The 22025-nt window shown below is 43.8% G+C and overlaps 1 protein-coding gene across 1 annotated transcript in view; it reads right to left on the bottom strand.

The window, feature by feature from the left end:
* Positions 1–21000, bottom strand: part of LOC311112125 (protocadherin Fat 1-like) — a gene marked incomplete at its 3' end in the record, with an annotated part of 75828 nt that extends 54828 nt beyond the window's left edge. The window contains exons 1-2 of the mRNA XM_084155103.1: positions 20913–21000; positions 15650–18939 (exon numbers count right to left, since the gene is read on the bottom strand). Of these exons, the coding sequence (XP_084011229.1) occupies positions 15650–18911 (3262 nt within the window). The 5' untranslated portion in view covers positions 18912–18939; positions 20913–21000. The remainder of the gene's footprint in view (positions 1–15649; positions 18940–20912) is intronic.
* Between the last annotated feature and the right edge of the window lie 1025 nt (positions 21001–22025).

Raw genomic sequence — 22025 nt, 5'->3', positions numbered from 1 at the left:
AATAATAGTGAAGACATCAAAAGTATGAAATAACACATATGGAATCATGTAGTAACCAAAGAAGTGTTAAACAAATCAAAATATAATTTATATTTGAGATTTTTCAAATAGCCACCCTTTGCCTTGATGACAGCTTAGCGCACTCTTGGCATTCTCTCAACCAGCTTCACCTGGAATACTTCCCACATATGCTGAGCACGAGTTCCCACATATGCTGAGCACGTGTTGGCTGCTTTTCCTTCACTCTGTGGTCCGACTCATCCCAAACCATCTCAATTTGGTTTAGGTCGGAGGATTGTGGAGGCCAGGTCATCTGATGCAGTACTTCATCACTCTCCTTCTTGGTAAAATAGCCCTTACACAGCCTGGAGTTGTATTGGGTCATTGTCCTGTTGAAAAACAAATGATAGTCCCACTAAGCCCAAACCAGATGGAATGGCATATCGCTGCAGAAAATAAATCACAGACAGTGTCACCAGCAAAGCACCCCCACACCATAACACCTCCTCCTCCATGCTTTACGGTGGGAAATACACATGCAGAGATCATCCGTTCACCCACACCGCGTCTCACAAAGACAGCGGTTGGAACCAAAAATCTCAAATTTGGACTCCAGACCAAAGGACAAATTCCCACCGGTCTAATGTCCATTGCTCGTGTTTCTTCGCCCAAGCAAGTCTCTTCTTCTTATTGGTGTCCTTTAGTAGTGGTTTCTTTGCAGCAATTCGAGAATGAAGGCCTGATTTACACAGTCTCCTCTGAACAGTTGATGTTGAGATGTGTCTGTTACTTGAACTCTGTGAAGCATTTATTTGGGCTGCAATTCCTGAGGCTGGTAACTCTAATGAACGTATCCTCTGCAGCAGAGGTAACTCTGGGTCTTCCATTCCTGTGGCGGTCCTCATGAGAGCCAGTTTCATCATAGCGCTTGATGGTTTTTGCGACTGCACTTGAAAAAACTTTCAAAGTTATTGAGATTTTCCAGATTGAATTACCTTCATGTCTTAAAGTAATGATGGACTGTCGTTTGTCTTGGCTTATTTGAGCTGTTCTTGCCATAATATGGACTTGGTCTTTTACCAAAAAGGGCTATCTTCTTCTTGATTTGCTCAAACGCATTAAGGAAAGACATTGCACAAATTAACTTATAAAAAGGCACACCTGTTAATTGAAATGCATTCCAGGTGACTACCTCATGAAGCTGGTTGAGAGAATGCCAAGAGTGTGCAAAGCTGTCATCAAGGCAAAGGGTGGATATGTAAAGTATATATATATTTTGATTTGTTTAACACTTTTTTGGTTACTATTCCATGTGTTATTTCATAGTTTTGATGTCTTCACTATAATTCTACAATGTAGAAAATAATAAAAATAAAGAAAAATCCTTGAATGAGTAGGTGTTCTAAAACTTTTGACAGGTAGTGTATGTATAACTTCATTAGCTGGATAACTTGTGCTAACTTTGTTAGCATTCTAGTAAAAGACGCCCAATGGGCTTTTTTGTGTTTTTTTTCTGCGCCCCCCTTGTGTACTAAGCCAGTAATACCGTAAATCCTAGTGTGAGAGAAGGACGGTATGAGGATATGAAAATCTGGATACCGCCCAACCCTAATGGGTTGAATATGCTTGTAATCATTAAGAACTGGGGAGTTTTTCCAATAGAGCTAAGCACAGACAAAATCCTAGAGGAAAACCTGGTTCGGTCTGCTTTTCACCAGACACTGGGAGATGAATTCATCTTTTAGCAGAACAATAACCTAAAACACAAGGAATAATCTACACTGGTGTTGCTTACCAAGAAGACAGTGAATGTTCCTGAGTGGTCGAGTTACAGTTTTTACTTAAATCTACTTGAACATTTATGGCAAGACCTGAAAATGGTTTTTAAAGAATAATGGGCAAATGTTGCACAATTCAGGTGTGGACAGCTCTTAAGAGACCTACCCAGAAAAACTCACAGCTGTAATCGCTGCCAAAGGTGCTTCTACAAAGTATTGACTCAGATGACTCAAATGAGATATTTCTGTACTTCATTTTCAATAAATTTGCTAACATTTCTAAAAACACGTTTTCACTTTGTCATTATGGGGTACTGTGTGTAAATTATATATTTAATCAATTTTGAATTCAGGCTGTAACACAACAAAATGTGGATTAAGTCAAGGGGTATGAATACTTTCTGAAGACATGCAGGGTGTAATATGGTCGATGTCATATGGCTGGCACCGAATGTGAAATGCACCCAAAGGGGCATCATGAGGCGGAAATCATAAAAAAAAGTGATGATATAATGAAGTAAACGGATTATAAAAATATATATATTGCTCCAAAGAAATGCAGTCAAAATGTGCAAGTGTGAGTTTTTCTCACGGAAGCACTGTCGACTGCTAACTGCACTCATCGAGATAGCTTCTGGGAGGAACAGATGTGCAGGGATTTGCAAATGTGAAGCATGAATAAGAAATGTGAGTGCTAATCTGATGCTCTAGTCCTGCGAGAGCATCGGGAAAGAGTATGGGTGAGTGTGTGAGAGGCAGCGAGAGAGGGTGGAGATTGGAAAAAATAAGGAGTGAGGATGAGATGGAGAGAACGGTTGAGTGGGTGAAAGAAAAATGGAGAGAGAGACTGAGGTAGAGGGGAGAGAGTGTGTGTGTGTTGTACATTTCTGGGTCTGTGTGGAAGGGTGAGAATGTGTGCTAATCAGACTAAGTGTGTGTGAGAGACAAGGTAAAAGAGGTAGAGTGAGAGTGATGAGACATTTATTGTGCCCGTGCCAAGGCGATGCCCATGCTTGACTGCTCATCCGTTTGACTGGGAGACACTGGCATAGCAGAACCATTCCACTCGCTCAGGAGTGTCAGGCTTTTAGCAGCCCTCTGCCAACCCTAAAGCCATCGCCATGGAGAAGATGACTTTATATTAGTGCAGTTCTGCACTGCTAGAGGTGACTAACAACAAGACTACATAGTCATAGAGGACCTTGACCCAAACTCACCCCTCACAGGAAACTTAAACAAACTGTGGTAGATAAGGCCAATTGGTACGATAGCATTGTAAAGGTCGACTGGCGGAAGGAAGAAATTCAAAATCTTGATGAGGCTCTGACGCCTAGAATAGTTCAATTCAAAGAGAAACCATTTCAATGAAGTTCTAGCTGAACACAATTACAATTTCAGTTGACATCTACCGTATTTTCCGCACTATAAGGCGCACCGGATTATAAGGCGCACCTTCAATGAATGGCCTATTTTAGAACTGTTTTCATATATAGGGCGCACCGGATTATAAGGCGCATAGAATAGAAGATACTGCAGTCAAACGTTTGACTGGGGTTGCGTTATGCATCCACTAGATGGAGCTGTGCTAAAGGGAATGTCAACAAAATAGTCAGATAAAGTCAAACTTTATTAAGCGTTCTGACAACTCCGTTCACTCCCATGGTAACGTTGTTCAAACATTAATGTGCATATTAACAATATCTCCCAGCCTTGCTCACTCTTCTCCCAAACGTGGAGGGGAACTTTTCCCTGATTCAGTAAACACGTAGTAAAAGAAACAGTGTGATACCACTAAATCAAACGTTAGTGCATAACTCAACATTGTTCAGTTACGTATAACACGTAAAGCTCACTTTTTCAGTTCATTCCCCGTCCACGAATCCCTCGAACTCTTCTTCTTCAGTGTCCGAATTGAACAGTTGGGCGACTACGGCATCCAACCTGCCCGGCTCCCTCTCGTCATTATCCGAGTCAGTGTCGCTGCCGTTGCCTGGCAGTTCAGAGATTATTCCTGCCTTCGTGAAAGCTTTGACCACAGTTGAGACTGATATATGAGCCCAGGCATCCACGATCCATTGGCAGATAGTGGCGTAAGTCGCCCGGCGCTGTCTACCCGTCTTGGTGAACGTGTGTTCACCTTCTGTCATCCACTGCTCCCACGCAGCTCGCAGTCTAGCTTTGAACGCCCTGTTGACACCAATATCTAGCGGCTGGAGTTCTTTAGTTAATCCACCCGGAATGACGGCAAGCTCCGAATTAGTTTGCTTCACTTGTTTTTTGACAGCATCGGTGATATGGGCGCGCATTGAGTCGTAGATCAATAGGGACGGAGCTGTGTGGAAAAAGCCACCCGGTCTCTTGACGTAAATTTCTCTCAACCACTCACTCATCTTTTTCTCATCCATCCATCCCTTCGGGCTAGCTTTGATGACGACGCCCGCTTGAAAGTTTTCTTTTGGCAAGGTCTTCCTCTTGAAAATAACCATGGGTGGAAGTTTCTGGCCATTAGCCTGGCAGGCGAGAACTACAGTGAAGGATGACTTCTCATTCCCTGTGGTGCGTACAGACACCATACTGGTCCCCGTTTTCTCCACAGTGCGGTTCACGGGAATATCAAAGGTGAGTGGAACCTCGTCCATGTTGGTGATGTGCTCTGGCCGGATCTTCTTTTCAGTGATCTTCTTTTTGCAGTATGTGCGGAAAGTGACCAGCTTTTCTTGGTAATCTTTTGGCAGTTGCTGCGAGACGGTAGTTTGTGTGCGGATGGAGATATTACGTCTTTTCATAAAACGAAAGCACCAAGAAGGACCGCCTCGAAATTCATTGATGATCATGTCCCGTGCTAGCGCTGTTGCCTTCATTCGAATAGTGACTGTAGAGACGCTTCTACTTGCTGCTCTCTGTTCAACAACCCACTGTTCGAGTTTGTCCTCTAACTGTGGCCATCTCGCTTTGTTCCCACGGAAACTCTGTTTAGTTTTCTTTACTTGGCGCAGGTCATCTTCTTGCTTCCTCCACTTCCATACCATTGATAATTAATGTTGAATTCTCTCGCTGCTGCTCTATTCCCATATTCTACTGCGTGACCGACAGCCTTGAGCTTGAACTCTGCGTCGTAAGCGTGTCTCTTGAAAGGTGCCATTTTGGGGTCTTTATACACACACAAGTGGTGTGGGACTGTGAGTAAGCACAGTACCGGTGTTTACTGACTACGGTAGCCGTAATGCTGCAAGCAGTGCGGCTTTGTAGTTTACCAGTCGTACTGAAACATGTCATTATTATTAAATTGTTTTTATTGGTTTTTCATACTGAAACATTTTGACAGAGCACCTTGAGCGCCGTGTACAACCAGTATGGATCAACCAATTAACCAATTGATCCATATATAAGGTGCTCCGGATTATAAGGCGCACTGTCGTTTTTTGAGAAAATTAAAGGCTTTTAAGTGCGCCTTATAGTGCGGAAAATACGGTACTTTTTATTCAAACATGAATGTGTGACTGGCTTTAAATAAACATACCAGAAGACAAAACATCTATCAAAACATATCAAATCAATAGTTGGCTGGATAATTACTAAATGATGTATAAATGATGAATCAGAGGTATTTAGCCACCACACCCATACCATTTCATTTGCTCATGAGTGTCAGGCTTTTAGCAGCCCGCTGCCAATCCTAAAGCTATCAGAATAGAGAAGATGGCTTTATATTACTGCAGTTCTGCACTGCTAGTGCAATTATCACAGATTTATAACCTTGAATTATTGTAATGCATAGAACACCGGAATAATTATCACAGTGAATTATTGTAATGCACAGAACACCGGAAGAATTATCACAGTGAATTATTGTCATGTTTGTTTATGTTTCAATTGATCCCGGAAAGGATGGGTTGCCAACTAACAATTTGACACGAAAATAAAATGTAATACATTCATTCTAGTGGTGACTAACAACAAGACTACATAGTCATAGAGGACCTTGACCCAAACTCACCCCTCACAGGAAACGTAAACAAACTGTGGTAGGTAAGGCCAACTGGTACGATAGCATTATAATGGTTGATTGGCAGAAGTAAGAAAGTCCAAATCTTGTATATGTTTTATAGTTTGATGAGGCTCTGAAGCCTAGAATATAAAGTTCAATTCAAAGAGAAACCCATTTCAATGAAGCTCTTGCTGAACACAATGACAATTTCAGTTGACGTCTACTTTTTATTCATACATGAATGCGTGACTGGCTTTAAATAAACATAACAGAAGACAAAGCACCTATCGAAACATATCAAATCAATAGTTGGCTGGATAATTGTATAAATGTGTATAAATTATGAATCAGAGGTATTTAGCCACCGCACCTATACTTCTAGACTAGTCAATGAGGAAGTTGCGAAATGTGCCCTTGAGGCAATAAAAACAGTTGACAAGGGCTAGGCAACCTACCCAGCCAGATTTGCTCTCTCTCCTTTCTTTCCCTCTTCCTTGCATACCCTAAGGCTACACCTTCCACAGCCACCTAGCACAGCAGCTAGGCTACACAATAATAAAGAGCTAACGGCTAACGCTGTTCCTACAATTCTGTCATCTCATGTAGGTGTGTGAACTGCAAAGTGTGTTCGCTTCAATCAGTCTCCGGAACAGGTCCACCGTGACATTTACTCAATAGCTACCGGTAGTTACAGCGGGGAGGCTGGAAGAAGTCTGCTGCACAACACATAGCCGCTGAGTGTTGTTTTGACACAATTGTGAAATAACATGGTTGTGCTTCGAGGCGCCGGGGAAAATGGCAGAGGAGGTCTGGAGGACTGAGGACAGAAAAAATTTAAGTGGATTGGATAAAGCCAGCTGATCCAAGCCAAAACTAAAATGTACCACACAGTGCGGGGTAGTAACTGCAGAACTATACTGTGATGTTCACTATTTTGTTCAGAGGATGAGGTGTACTCAGTATTTCTGGCATGTATTGGACCAAGGTCCTTGTCATGAAAGGGGGTACTTAGTGGGCGGGGGGCTAAATTGGGGAGAAGGCCTTGTAACTACAATGGCGTCGCCACAAATGGAGGGGATTGCACATGCCATGGATATCAAAAGCTGGCAATTGAAACAAATTAGAGCGCCAAAAAGATTACTGCTTGTCAAAAGAGGATTAGGATTAGCAAAATCCTGTATATCCCCAGTGCTTATTTTCATATGGTAGTGCGCTGTCTAGTTCAGAAACTGAGTCAATATCATATTTTTCTGGCATTGAAAACTTGTAATGAGGAATTAGGCTGCTGTCAACTTCACACAGCCCAGAGAGAAGCTCTCTTTTCACAGGTTTTCTACTGTCGACAAAGATATCTACAGAAGTCGAGATGGTCTTCCGATGACCTTCACAACAAGAGACCGTACAGGAATAATTTACCCGCTCCGGAGACCATGAGAGAACAAAAACGTGTCTTCTCAAGACCGAGAGATCAGCTCTTTCGGCTTACGCCAGCACTTCCTTGGTCTGCACTTTAAAAAGTCAGACATTTGCTTTGAACTACCTCTCGGTAATTCCTCTCTCCTTTCCAATCGCATTCCTCAGCCTTCTTAGGACTCCTGCCTCACATGCTTACATAAACCTTCTCAGTGCTTTTTTTCCCCCCTCTTCTCTTTCCACCGGCCCTGGCGAAATGCTTCAAATTCCTCCACCACGTAGAGCCCTGGGTGTATTAGAAATAGAGTCCTGAGCTAAGCTTCCCATGCCCCCGCGACTTAAATCATATCATCTCTTTGGTTCCAAGAGTTCTCAGAAGCTAAGACCTAGCCTAGCCCTGCACTTCCAACGTTATTCAGTCCATACTGTAAGTATTAATGCCTGAATCTTTTGAAAGATTCACAAGGCTATGAAGTGCAGCCAAAGCCGAAAAACTCCACCTCATGGGATACCCACATAGCCTACAGGTCTCGCTGTCGCACTCATAGTCTTTATTACTTCATAGAATTATGAATATTTAAGCAATAAGGCACGAGGAGGTGTGGTATATGGCCAATATACCACGGCTAAGGGCTGTTCTTATGCGGAGTGCCTGGACACAGCCCTTAGCCGTGGTATATTGGCCTTATACCACAAACACCCAAGGTGCCTTATTACTATTATAAACTGCTTTCCAACGTAATTAGAGCAGTAAAAATATAATAACCGCGGTATACGGTCTGATATACCACGTCTATCAGCCAATCAGCATTCAGGGCTCGAACGACCCAATTCATAATTCTGAATAACGCAGACAGCTTGAGTTACACACAGTAACATTTTTGGCCACAGGCTTTGAATCACCATGCAAAATAGGACTTAGCAGGCTATTGAAGTGACATAGACCATATCGGGGTCATTGACCAAATATGGTGGCACTTTGAAGAGTGACCAGCACTCAGCGGGTATTCAGTACATTAGTGTAGATCCGGGAAAGCAATCATCAAAACTGCTGCATGATGAGTTCACACAGAGTCTCTCAACACAAAAGCGCAGGTCTTTACCGCACGGCAAGCAGGACCAAAAGGCTCCTGAACAGCTTCTACCCCCAAACCATAAGACTGCTGAATAGTTAATCAAATGGCTACCCGGACTATTTGCACTGACCCCTTTTTTTAGAATATTTTTTTGCACTGACTCTATGCACACTCACTGGACTCTACCCACACACTCACGCATACTACACTGACTCCAACACACACACTCACACTACATACGCTCACACAAACACAAAACATACCACATCTGCATATTGACGCCACACTCACACATAGACACACTTTCACACACACTGCTGCTACTCTGTTTATTATCTAACCTAATTGCCTAGTCACTTTTACCCCTACCTACATGTACATATTACCTCAATCACCTCAACTACCTCGTACCCCAGCACACTGACTCGGTACCGGTACTCCTTGTATATAGCCTCGTTATTGTTATTTTATTGTGTTATTAATTTTAAAAAATTCTTCATTTTTGCTAATTTAATTACTTTTCAACTCTGCATTGTTAGGAAAGGGCTCGTAAGTAAGCATTTCACAGTGAAGTCTACACCTGTTGAATTCGCCGCATATGACAAATAACATTTGATTTGATCTCTCTTTGACCCGGCGATCCTCTGAGTTGTGCCCCCACCAGCCATTTCCGCTTCACGCATCATTGTGCATTTTGTATACAATCACCACCAGAGGCTAAAACCAGCGCTATCAACAGCTGGGCTTAAGGGAAATGGTACTTTAAAACTTTAGACAAACTGAATAATTTCAGCCAGCTTAACAATGTGGAGCTGTGCGCTTCGCTCTACATATTGACCTAATCTTATAGTCTTAAAAGGGGAGGGCACTGAATAAAAGCACTAAACAACTGCCATTTACTAAAACTGCATTAACAGACCAGTGGGGCATTAACGTTTTAAAGCGGCATGGATATCAAAACTATAGCATCATGCACTGTGTAATAAAATAATAATAATATTCTATATTCTCTGGCCCAAGGAAAAACGAAAAGAATGGCTGCATTCATCTGGAGTGAGGGGGAGAGGGGAGAATGCAGCGAGAGAGAGTGAAAGCGAGAGAGTCTTTAATGAACGAAAGGGGAGTGATGCAATGAGAACATGCCTGATGGGATTTTTCTCTTTTTTTTCTGGCAGAATTTAGCCCATTAATTCCAGTTGAAGAAGCCTATTGGGACATGCCCAGGCAGCTTCCATTGTCACAGAGCGCAGTGTTATTTCAAAGGCCTCAGAGCTGGGCCACCTGGTTTAATATCACGTTATAATTTAAGACCTGTCACCTCCCGGCCCTCCGGTGCCATGCCCCACTCCTCTGATAATAGCGGGCGCGATGCACCGTCTGTCTTCCCCTTATCGCAACATTTTGATGAGGCCACCTGAGATAGTTTCCCACTGACACAGACTCAATGCGCTGCGGTAAACGGTTCCCGTGGAAAGGCCTTTTTTGGAGACAGATAAGGCGCTTTGAAATATAGGTCTGTTCTCGTTTTCCAACAGGCTGCCGCGCTGACATTTACAAAGGTTGATTATTTTTTCATTCCATTTTTATTGTCTTCGGAGATTAGAGATAACAGTGGTGTATAGGCCTATAAGAGGCATTATGGTTGTTGAGAGGTATGACAGGAATGTTGGGATAGTATGGGCGTTTAAATGCATGTTTGGCCAGCATTTTCTATCCCAAGCTTTTCAACCCTAAGAGACAACCATGGCACTTAGGCCTAAACACGGCACTTAGGCCTAAACATGGCACTGTCTCCGTCTGTATAACATGGGACTTGAACCCAGTGCCAATAAGCTGCTGTCTCTGGTCATGCTACCTTAATTCTGATATTTCCTGTCTTTGGTCTTTACATTGACAGCGAACATGACGGACGGGGAATTCAAAAGGAGCATCTTCATCTCTTAACGTTTTATTTTAAGTGGCTGTCTCTCAAACCTCAGAACTCGTTGCGCCAAGTACCATTTCACTTTGGCAATCAGTCAGTTACGCTTTGAGAGCCAATGCATCATATAGAGATGCTATAAAATAATCAGCCAGCTAAGCCTCTGTTGGTTACCCCCTTCACTGCGGTAAACTCCATTTTGATTGGGGCTATGATAGGAAAACAACGACTTCACATTCAGGTGAACATGCCACAGGGATCTGCAGGTATTTTCAAAGTAACATGGGAACACACGCCAAGATAGAGAACTGAACAACAAAATGGCTTCTAGGCCCAAGTTTCAGCACTCGAAATATTCCAGTGAACTTCACTAAGATGAATTTTATGCTTTTCTTTCCTGTCAAACGTGTGACAAACATGTAGTTATTGCAGTTTTGTATGTGTCTGCAGAATCTCTGTGCTACCATTAGCAACTTGTGTAGAGCCTTAATTTACAGTAGTTTACATAAAAATAAAACAAAATGTCACCAACCATTATTAGCTGCGGGTCTCAATTGCCTAGATTAGCAGTTAACAGTTAACTCGCAATCGAGCACGCCATCTGCACGCGGCACCTTTACAGGTTTCTAAAAGAGAATTAATGGGCTGAGAGAAGCAACAAACTTTAACTGGGGAAAGTGTGCTTTTCATTTAGCACCCTACAATCAACTTTGGCCCACTGCACATTCCTGGTCCCGTCGCCCCAGCAACAGCGCTCAAGCAAAGACCATTACAAGTCATGTGGCTCTTTTGAGTGTGCTGAAGAAGTCACACTTCTGGCTTGAGCTTCTGCGTATAGAATCAAAAAATAGAAGGGACCGGGCACGGGTGCTTGGGTTCAATCAATCTCCCATGAAGCTTTGGTGGAGCAGACACGGCTATCGCCTCACCCTGGGATAGTGAAGGCAGCCAAACATGAAAAGACAAAACCATTCAGCACATACCTCCCTTATCTGGCATCACTGAGGGTCGGCCCTACCTCGCTCTCGACAGGAAGGGTAATGGGGGGGGGGGGGATTTGGGGGAAGAGAGGGGGGAGGAAGGCCCAATTTGAAGAGGGGAAAACACAAGCTCACAGAACTTTGTCATTACACGTCAAACTATTTCATTTGCCTCCACAAAGAGCTCTTTCAGCACACCGGCTGCCTCCAACTTGAAGCGAAAGGGCAACGCATACATTATCCAATGAGCAAAGGGCAATGCATACATTATCCAATGAGCATCTGGACGGAAGAGGCGATTCCACTGGGGCTGTTTGAGATTCCTTCCGTTTTTCCGACATAAATGCAAACACACCGCATGAAGGCCTACACCTTTGTTCACCTTTACTACTAGTATATTTTAAGCCTGGAGACTTTCATCAATATGCATTTTCACCTCTTTTTTCCCCTGTTCTTCCTTTTTAACCTTACCTAACCAGTTAAGTGAATCCGTGCAAATTGCATATCACATCTTGGTTGTTCACCTCAGTTCACAAAGTAGGCTAACGAACTTAAAGACATGACTTCAATAGTGCTGCCAAAACAGCATCAAAACTAGCAGTTCCTGGAGGAGAGACACAATGAGAGAGAGAGAGTCTGGTCGAACTAGCTCTTTTCGTCAAAGCTATTAGGAGTTCTAACAGAAAGACATGCTTAATTGATCACAGAGGACCCTTCCCTGACCTCATAAACGGTAGTCAATCCTTTCGTGCAAGCACCAAGTCTAATTGATCTACTTGGAGAACGGTCTCCATTGACAACAATGTACCAGTAGGGGACTTATAGGGACTAGGCCTATATCCTACCTCGCAACTAATCAAGCACAGCCCATGACAAATAACATCCTCCACCCCTCCTCTTCCCTAAGCAACAACAGCTGCATTACTGGCTTTTTTATAGGAACGTCGGTGAAAAGCATTTATAGTGCACTGCAGAGTGAAGACCATTAAGAGTTGATCTCAATTTAGATGCACAGAGAGAATGAAATGTTCAGTGGCTTTGTCCCAAATGAATACCACTCACCACCTCGACCACCCCACAACAACTTCGACTAGTGATGTGGGGGGGGGGGAATGTATACAGTTACATATTGGGATATTATTATTTTATGATATATCGTATCGACAATATCGCAATATAGTTTTTGAGCTCGTTGGCTGTACCTTCACCAAAACGCCAGTATTTTTCCTTCATAGCTTCTTCTCCATCTTTTTTTTTAAATAGGGAGCCAATTTGTTTTCAGCACTTTTATTTCCATGACTGATCAAAACTCATTTCCTCATGGCTCTCTCCTGCCCCTCTGCAGCAGACATATGGTGAGCAATACGTTTGGAACATCGAATCGCAATAAAATCACAGTATAGATTCGTAATACATATAGAATCACGAGGAATACAATATACACCGTATCGGTACCTAAGTATTGTGATAATATAGTATCGTGAGGTCTCTGGCAATTTCCAGCCCTGACTTCTACACCGAACCACAACAACCACCCTCTCGCTAGCAGCCTTAACTAGCCTACTTTGTGAAAGGACTCCATCTTGTTGTTCTTCTCTCTGTATCATGACCTCAAGCTCCAGTTCTTTGTTCCTTTTACCAACTAAAGGTTTATTAAATCAAGGAACTAGATTCCATGCATGGCCCTGGAAACATCAATCAGGTTAGCGGCATACCTAGCTGGCCTTAAGTGTGTCAGGCCCCCATTAGCAGTGTCTGAGCACACACGAGGACAGAATTAGCCTGGACTGCACACAAAATCTCACCAGGGCTCCACATAGCCCCCAGCTCTAAACATGTTTGTGTGATGTGCAGATGTAAATACAAGGGCCAGAGATCCGGAGGGGCCCGGGCCAGACGTTTGCCAGATATAGCCGTCTACAGTCGGACAATAAGAGCTGGATAGGGGGAAAACATGCTGATTACTATCTTAGAAGTAACAACTTTCTGGGTTTTGCTAATCTTATTTTGGCCTAAAAATGGCTGAATTACTGCAGTTATCAAAGGCAAACCCTGAAACGGGTAAAAAAATATACTGAAAGCTGAAGTTACATAAATGAATTTCCGCCTCTGTTCACTGAACTAAATTAAGCTAGTATCTAACTATAAAGTTCAAGATTTAGGCTTAAGGAGAAAAACTGAGGGTCAAAATGGTATCTTCTTGGCGGTAAGATGAGAGGTAAGGGAGTCAAGTGGGCACTAAAGACCTTTTCAATTACGCATTCCTCATCACTACCCCTCCATTCTCAAACCCAGGGGTTCAAGAGGATAAAGTGAATAAATAAAGCATGCATACAGAGAACATGAGATTCCAAAAGGCATTTAACTTAACCAGCCACAGATGTTAGCCAGCCTTTCCTTACTAGCCCCCTCATAAAAACTTTTCCAGAGCTTAAGGTGTGTGTGGCTTCTGGCATGTACCCTTTGATTTTAGCACTTTTCATTTGTTTTCTTCTCTTCTCCACCCTTGTTTTTCTACTGGTCAGAAAGCACTACCTGCAGCTGCATGACAGGGTGAAAGCGATACTGGGGTGCACCCTTTGTTTTACATTGATTTCTCGTAGCGCATAATCCTCATGTGGTGACCTCACACCCCCTCTGCTCAGACCCAAACTAACCCCCCCCCCAAACCTCCTTCAGTCAATGCATGAATTTCTAGGAGGCACACCGTTGCCTTCGGCATATTTGTTTGCTACCAGCTCTGGCTGTGATCCCTAACAACGGGGCTGAATAGCAGGACAATCCTATCATTGCCACTCCTGATAAATCACTTTGGAGGCCATGGAGGTTGAGGGCAGGGGAGGAAGAGCAGGTCAGGAGCTCCCAGTGACCTGCATCCTATACATTCAGGAGTGGGATTTCAAACAAGAAGTGGGTGTCATTTACAGAAACAAGAACACTTCAGAGATTCGGCCTAAGATCCACAGCCCCAAGCCAAGGGCCGAGTCTCAACTAACAAAGCCCAGAGCAGAAATCTCTGTTGCCTAAATATAAGGCACCGCATTTCAAATGTCAACTCCCTAAAGAGTGCATTGTGTGTGAGAAAGTTTCTACAAACTTTGATGAGTGGGACCGAAGCCATTTTAAACCAATCTCAGACGAGTTTCAAATCGCATTTCAAGAATCAAAGGCTCGCTCCAGTTCACTCTATTTACATTTTCCTCAGTATCTTTGAACAAAAGAGGTAGAATTATCTACAAGCAACAATCCAACAACTACCCCAGAGAGAACAATCACTGGACAGGCACAATAGCTGACAGATGGTCCTTAAGGAGCAATGCTTCGTGCCGGCTCATCCCGTCATGCTAAATTTAACAGCAAAGAAAGTGTGATTTCCCCACAGGTTCACGGAAGGCCCAGCTAATTACTCAGCTTAATAAAGTGTATGCCTCCACCTGAATCTAAATTAACATTCACTCGTCAATTTCTCATTTAGTTACTTTAAAATCTGTGAATTACATTTCCAGAGACTTTGCATTGAACTTCCACACTTAGGCGATAGACTACATATATGCTAAAAACCTGATGTTTTATGCATCAAGTTTCACCAGCCCATTTGTACATTAAATATGTATATTGCCATGCACAAATACATTTTAAAAGGGAAAAACTGACATTAAGCCACCCAGAGTATGGTAACTATGTTTAAAATGAAGGGCAGCAAGCCAGGTCTGACACACCCAAAATGGGGTGACCAGTAGCTTTTTGTGGCAAAACCGTTTGAATTCCAGACTGCTTATTTTTAAATCCTTGGCACAGGTGATTTAACATCTGTGAGCAGCTGAAAAAAAAGTATTAATACTTTCTTTGTAAGACCACAAAGACGCCAGCAAGTGCATTTCGCCACACACACAAAAATATAGATTTGCAATACTAAAGTAGATTTGACAATCACAGAAAAACAACTCTCTCATTATACAAACAAGTGCCATCTCATGTGGGATGAGCTAGCATGAAGCATTATACCATTTGCATATGACCAGTTTTTCAACACCGAAACAAAATGCAGTGTTCAGCACAACAGTGCCCGTGTGGGAAATGGGGAGTCAGTGGGTAAAATCACTCAGCAATCCTCATAATTCCACAGCAACTAGTTTGGAATGTCTACTGCAGGTCTAGAAGACAGCTGCTCCAGCTGTTCCTGCCATCAATTCTCTTCCCTCAGACAGAAAAATGAAAGGAATCAGGAAGCTTAGCGGTTCTCCAGGAAGCAACCCTCACCGCCATTCACCATTTGCCCCCACCACTGATATTTCAGGGGGGGGGAGGAAGGACATGGGCAGACAAACACAATCTGCACAGATCCAGGGGATTACACCCCTTCTCGCATCCCAGTCATTTAAAATTCATGCATGCCCATTTGGTCCCTTAAATAATAAATGATAAACAAAATGGGCCTTCACATAGAGGCAATATGGTAATGACATAGAGGAAAAGAAAAGTGAGAAACTCACCAGTCTCTTCATCAATGGTGAATATCCCTAGGCCAGAGCCATCCCGTATGGAGTACCGTATTTCTCCGTCTCTTCCTTTGTCTTCGTCCTGAGCCGTTACTTTCATTACGGATGTCCCAATGAGGGCGTCCTCTTTTATAAATCCCTTATCCACAAACGAGGGGAACCACGGGCGATACAGATTCTCGTTTACGTCCACTACATCCACCTCGATGAAGCATGTCGACGATAAGGACATGGGCTTCCCTTTGTCCTTGGCTTTCGCCGTGAGATTGTACACCTGCTTTTTCTCGTAATCCAGATTCTGCAGGATGCGGACCGCGCCGCTGAGTTTGTCCACCTCGAAGTTGCCGTCCCCGTTATCGATGAGGCTGTACCGTACCTGACTGGACAGCCCGACATCCGGGTCGTGAGCCTCCAGCCACATAATCACAGTGCCGATCGGGAGGTCCTCCCTCACTTTCACGCGGTAATTTGACGGGATGAATTTGGGAGGATTGTCATTGACGTCCTCGAGAACGACCTTTAGCAACACTGTAGACACGAGTTGAGGTTCATTAATGGCCTGGTCACGTGCAGCGATCTTCAGAATGTAAACCGGGTGCACCTCGCGATCCAGCGGCTTTTTCACCGTCACTATTCCAGTCAGCTCGTCAATGGCAAACTGGTCAGTGTCGGCCACAATCGAATACCTGACTACTCCGTTATCTCCCTGGTCCTTATCGGTGGAATCCACCTGGACGATTTCAGTGCCCACTGGTGTGTTTTCACTTATTTCCACCGAATATGAGTCTTGCAGGAACTGCGGACTGTTATCGTTAGCATCCAAGATCTTAACGTCTAAAAGACGCGAGGAGGACTTCTGCGGTATTCCCAGATCGTAGACTGTGACATTCAGTGTGTAGTGGTCTGTCGTTTCCCTGTCCAGTGGTGCGTAAACCAAAAGCCAACCGGTGTTCATATCTACAATGAAACGACTCTCTGTATCTCCTCCTGAAATAACGTACACCAGTTTTCCGTTAAAACCACTGTCTGTGTCGGATGCGCTTAGATGGACTACCCTTGCCCCAACCGGAAGGTCCTCTTTGACCTCAATGACACTGGGGAAGGACTCTGCAAACTGAGGGGAGTAGCGGTTAACCGAATGGATGTCCATTAAGTTATCGTCAGGCTCAGTTGGGGTGTGGATCTTAGTGCCATGAAGCAGCTTTTCTGCCAACATCGTAGCAACCCCAGTGTCGACGCACTTCAATTGGACAGGCTTGCGAGCTGTGATGACAGTGATGTTCATAATCATTGGTTCAGTCTCATGCTCTCCATCACTGGCTCTGATCTGTAAGCTATGGAAGGACACTTTAGCTGCCTCCCCCTCGCTCAGTGTTCGTTTCAAAGAAAGCACACCCGAGTTGGAGTTCAATTCAAAGAGATCAAGATCATTACCAGCTTTTATGTCGTACCGCACTAGCTGCAATTCGTCAGCGTCAATAGCAGACACCGTCGTTATCTGCTCTCCCACGCCATGGTCTCTTGGCACCGTGACTTCACAGTCGATATTTTCGAATAGAGGCTTATTGTCATTCAGGTTATTCAGTGTGATAGTAACTGATGCCTCCACCTCCCGTCGGAAAGGGGAACCCCAGTCTGAAGCCCTGATTTTGAGATTGTAAATCCTTGGCATCAGTTCATAATCCAGCTCCTCTGAGGTGCTGATGACACCAGAGAAGTAGTCGATGACAAACGGCTGTGGGCTCACGTTGGCAATGCTGTAAGTCACATACCCGTTCTCGCCACTGTCTAGATCAGTGGCTTTCACTGCTAACACGTTGGTCCCTACAGGTACATTCTCATCAATGGTGGCCTTGTAAGAGGTCTGTTGGAACTCAGGGGCATTATTGTTAACATCCATAATGTCAATGATAACCTTAGTCGCTGCCTTTTTGTCACTGGTAATAACTTCTAGTTCAAATTTAGGGGCATAATCCGCATAGATGGGTCCAGTTGTGGTGATTAAGCCAGTGTCTGGATTAATAGCAAAACGATTCTTCTCTGTCTTATATCTGAAAGCATACTTCAACTGTGGATACTTTGGCAATGCAGTTACCATAGCAACAGGTGTATGGAGAGGGGCAAACTCACTGAGATTGACCCTATAAACAGCATGTTCGAATTTAGGGGGGCCCACTTTAAACTGAGGGGATGTCACATGTACCACTTTCGCTGAGGAAAACTGTGGGGTGCTTCCTTTGTCCTTGGCCTGTAACGTGAGGTTGTATCCGAAAGGTTGGGTGTCCCAGTCTACATCCTTGACCGCTTTGATTTTGTACTCCTTGCTCCCAGGACTAGTTCTCATGGCTTTAAACTGCTGGAGGGGGTCGCCCGCCACCACGCTCAACGACGCGATCTCCCCGTTTGGTCCCTGGTCGTTGTCCTCGACGGTGACTATGGCGTAGGTGGGGTCGCGGTCAGCGCCCGAGGGTGCCAGGGTGACGGCAGTGATGACAGGCGCGTGCTCATTGGCTTGCTCCACCCTCACCGTCAGCTTGGCCATGCTACTGAAGCCGCTGCTCCCGTAGAGCTTCATGCCTCGGTCCACCGCCAGGATCTCCAGGTCATACAACTTGGTCTCAGAGTAATCCAGCTTTCCCGTCAGCGTCACCACCCCGCTCGTGGGGTGGACAGCGAACATATCTGTCCACTCCCGGAAGCTATAGTAGTACTCCCCGTTCGTCCCGATGTCGGCGTCCGTGGCCGTGACCTTGGCCACGCTGGTCCGTATGGCCGTGTTCTCGAGCAGCGAGATGCTGTAGGAGGTGGGCGAGAACAGAGGCCTCAGGTCGTTGGTGTCCTGGACCTGGACCTTGACTCGGGTGCGAGCCTCCACGTTGGTGACCCTCTCCACAGCTTTGACAGTGAGAAAGTAGTGGTCTTTGACCTCCCGGTTCAGAATGGCAGTGCTGCCTCCTTTGGTCCTTATCCTCAGGAAACTAAAGTCTCCCAGCACGTAGTCCTCTGCTTTGAAAAGGTTCTCATTGTCTCCTGACACTATTTTGTACCGTATCTCCCAGGTGGGGTCTGTGATGTAGATGCCCATCTTGGCATGACTCTCCAAGTAGGTCTTAGCAGCAGAGTTCTCGTATATAGTGGCATTGTAAATAGAGTGAGTGAACTGCAGGGCCAATTCCTTCTCCGTCCTTTGGTTCCCTGTGCAGCCGCAGAGGAGCTGCAGTAGCAGCACGAGCAGTGAAGTCAAGTATTTCCCCATTTTCGTACCGTGTTCTCTACCAAACCACCTGGAGACACACAAAACAGAAGGTTATAATCAAGCTTTAAAAAATTACATACAATTAAACATTTCATAAATTTTTCCGAAAATCTCAATAGGGATGGATCAGTGCTTTAATTTAAGAGCATAATAAAATATATGTCTTTGTGCTACCAAGCAAAAGGGACAAAGGTTGAACCTTCCTATGAGAGTTCTGGTTTTAAAGTGGCATGGTGAACGGCTGCTGTTAATATCTGCTCGACAAAGGTCTCTAACCTTATTCCTCTCTTTACTGTGAGCCTCACTGAACTCATTTAAATGGCATGACAAATGATGGTCAGGCTGATGAATGGGTGTTATGTGAGAGAGGGGGAGAGGGAGAAAATATAGGCCAAATAACTTATTTATCTAAGCCGGCATTCCTCTTAATATTTCAGCAATAGGTTTAACAGAAAAGATACACTACATAAATCCTATGTCCTGTTTCAAAGTACAACTCAGAGACGAACCTCTTCACTTCAGAACATATATTGTTTTAATTAAATCCTCTATGTAGAAATGATGGAGGTCATTGGTAATGACAAAGTAGTTGTAAGCCATTCAATTCTCACTTATTCCATCACAGGTCAAGCAAAAACGGACTTCAAAGCTATGATCAGCAGATTTCACAATTCCTTCTATCAGCCTTAAATTGCACATCTTTGAAATTCTTTGATCTACATGACATTATGCAAATAGATCAAGCAGATACATTACACGAAGAAAGGGTTGGAAATGGTGGAAAAGTGGTACTGTCCTCACATAACTAGATATGCAAGCTGACTCAAAATAGATGGTCTAATACGAAAGGAAGTGACATTCAGGCATACAGGTTTGTGCTCCTATAAATCCATTGTTATGTCTGGAAATAGTGTATGATCAAAACAACTGAATTCTAGCCCTAAAAGTTGTGTCTATACTGACTCTGGGGCCTTAGTTCCTGAGCTTGCCTATTTTCTGTCTAGTAGGCTGTGCTAAAATAAACACAGAGCTGCTCTTTGGGCTTTTAGACGGTTGCCATCGGGAAAAGCACTGGAGAATGTTAAAACATCCCAGCCCCGGCTATTGACAGACACTGGTGTCCAGCTGCCTTAGATCTGGTCAAAATACATGCTCAATGTATGTGTGCAATAGACTATATTCTATAGGTTTTATGGGGCTAGTAGCATAATGCATGCATGAGAACTTGCAAAAAAAAAGTATGCCTTGAGGCTATATTTTTCCCCCCTGAGGATTAGGCTAACTATTGATGCCTCCAGTGTAGGGCTTTATGGCACAGTCATATCAGGTTAGTAAGCAATCGTAAGTAAAAGTAATACATGTACAATGTTTTTTTTTAACTAAGTCTGCATACACTTCCAGGATTTTTCAACTGTTGAACTAGGCTATTCCTGGCAAATCATAAAGAATGAAAAAATATATATTTACATGTTTTTCCATGTTATATACTATAATGCACCTTTGTGCTGAATTCATATTTTTGGTAGAAGGCAAAAAGGCAAAAACTAAACAGCTTCATGAAAATCATTGCTTTCTGTCTGTTGTTTAATTGTCCGACCCATCCCCCAACGGTCTCCATTCCTATTCATTTAACTTAGACACGGCGGCCGTGCGCGAGCCAGATGTATGGATTGTTTAAAAATGCAACAATGCCCGAACCGCCAACACTTCACAAGGTGTAAAACAATTCCCACAAATAAACAAAAGGCATAAAACAGTGACCAACTTCCATAGTCTCTAATTCCGATAGTAGCCTATTTAATACCTTTCCTAAAAACTTTAAGGCGTTAAACTTCACTGTAGGAAAGAAAGGGCTCTGATTTCAGTCCACTGCTCGAGCGCCACTTATAGAGAACTAGTCCGATCCGGACTATCTCAACTTTTAACTCCGATTCACAAACGACAAAGACAACTTGCTCATTCACAGGAAAAGTGATACAACAAATACATCACATTACATACCTATTCCCTCATTAACGGCGTGGATTTGGCGGTTTTTCATGTAGTTTGTAAGGTACGAATGTCTGCATGGTAACTACGTGGACTTCCCTCTCCGCGACTATATCCACTATCCACTTCTTCTCCTGCTCCCTTTCTTCCACACCGCATTCGCCTAGTATCTCTCCGCGTTGCGCACGCCCGGATCTACTTTGCTGGCATGAAGATAAAACAACCAGCTCGCTCCCCGGCTTCAAGAACAGAGATAACGGTAAAACTTTGATCGGCTCTATTCCCTAGTCTAATTTCAATGACTTATTCCTTCCTAGGCTATAATAGGCTAATCATATAAAACAGGATTTCATAGGGGGAAATCATGCCAATACCTATGCACTATTATCCTTTATGATTGCATTTTATATGCATCCATAAAGTGAACATTACAATTTATTCCCCCAATGTAGGCTAGGCCTACAATGTTTCAGCACATTTATGAGGAAATCCAAGCAATTTAAAATTGTTATTTGGGGATATCTTTTCCCGCTTTGAGTCAATTTTTTCCCACTTGAGTTAATGGTAGTCCCTATTAATATAATAGGGACTATACAGTAGTGAGGTTCAAATAGGCTACAACGTTTTATTATGAGCCTATGGGGGGGAGTACATTCAAAACCAGTCAAAACTGTTCGCTGCTCTGGCACCCCAATGGTGGAACAAGCTCCCTCACGACGCCAGGATAGCGGAGTCACTCACCACCTTCCGGAGACACTTGAAACCCCACCTCTTTAAGGAATACCTGGGATAGGATAAAAGTAATCCTTCTACTCTCCCCCCACCCCCCCCCCCCCCCCCCACCCAAAAAAAAGGTCATAAGGTGAATGCACCAATTTGTAAGTCGCTCTGGATAAGAGCGTCTGCTAAATGACGAAAATGTAAAAAAATGTAAATGGGAGGGGGGGGGGTGTTTTCCTATTTACAACCTGAATTAATTTCAATGTGTGCAATGAGAGGCAGTGCACATTTACACGCCTGGTATTCAAGAAGTGTCTTCATGTTGGAATATTCGTTGTAATAAATGTGCAATAATATCTTATTCCCAAATTCGTGCGCATGGGAGTGTGACCGGTATGCGATTGA

The sequence above is a fragment of the Coregonus lavaretus genome (assembly GCF_964263955.1).
Source record: "Coregonus lavaretus genome assembly, chromosome: 38".
Lineage (NCBI taxonomy): Eukaryota > Metazoa > Chordata > Actinopteri > Salmoniformes > Salmonidae > Coregonus > Coregonus lavaretus.
The sequence above is the reverse complement of the archived record's forward strand: the minus strand, read 5'-3'. Positions and strand labels throughout refer to the sequence as shown.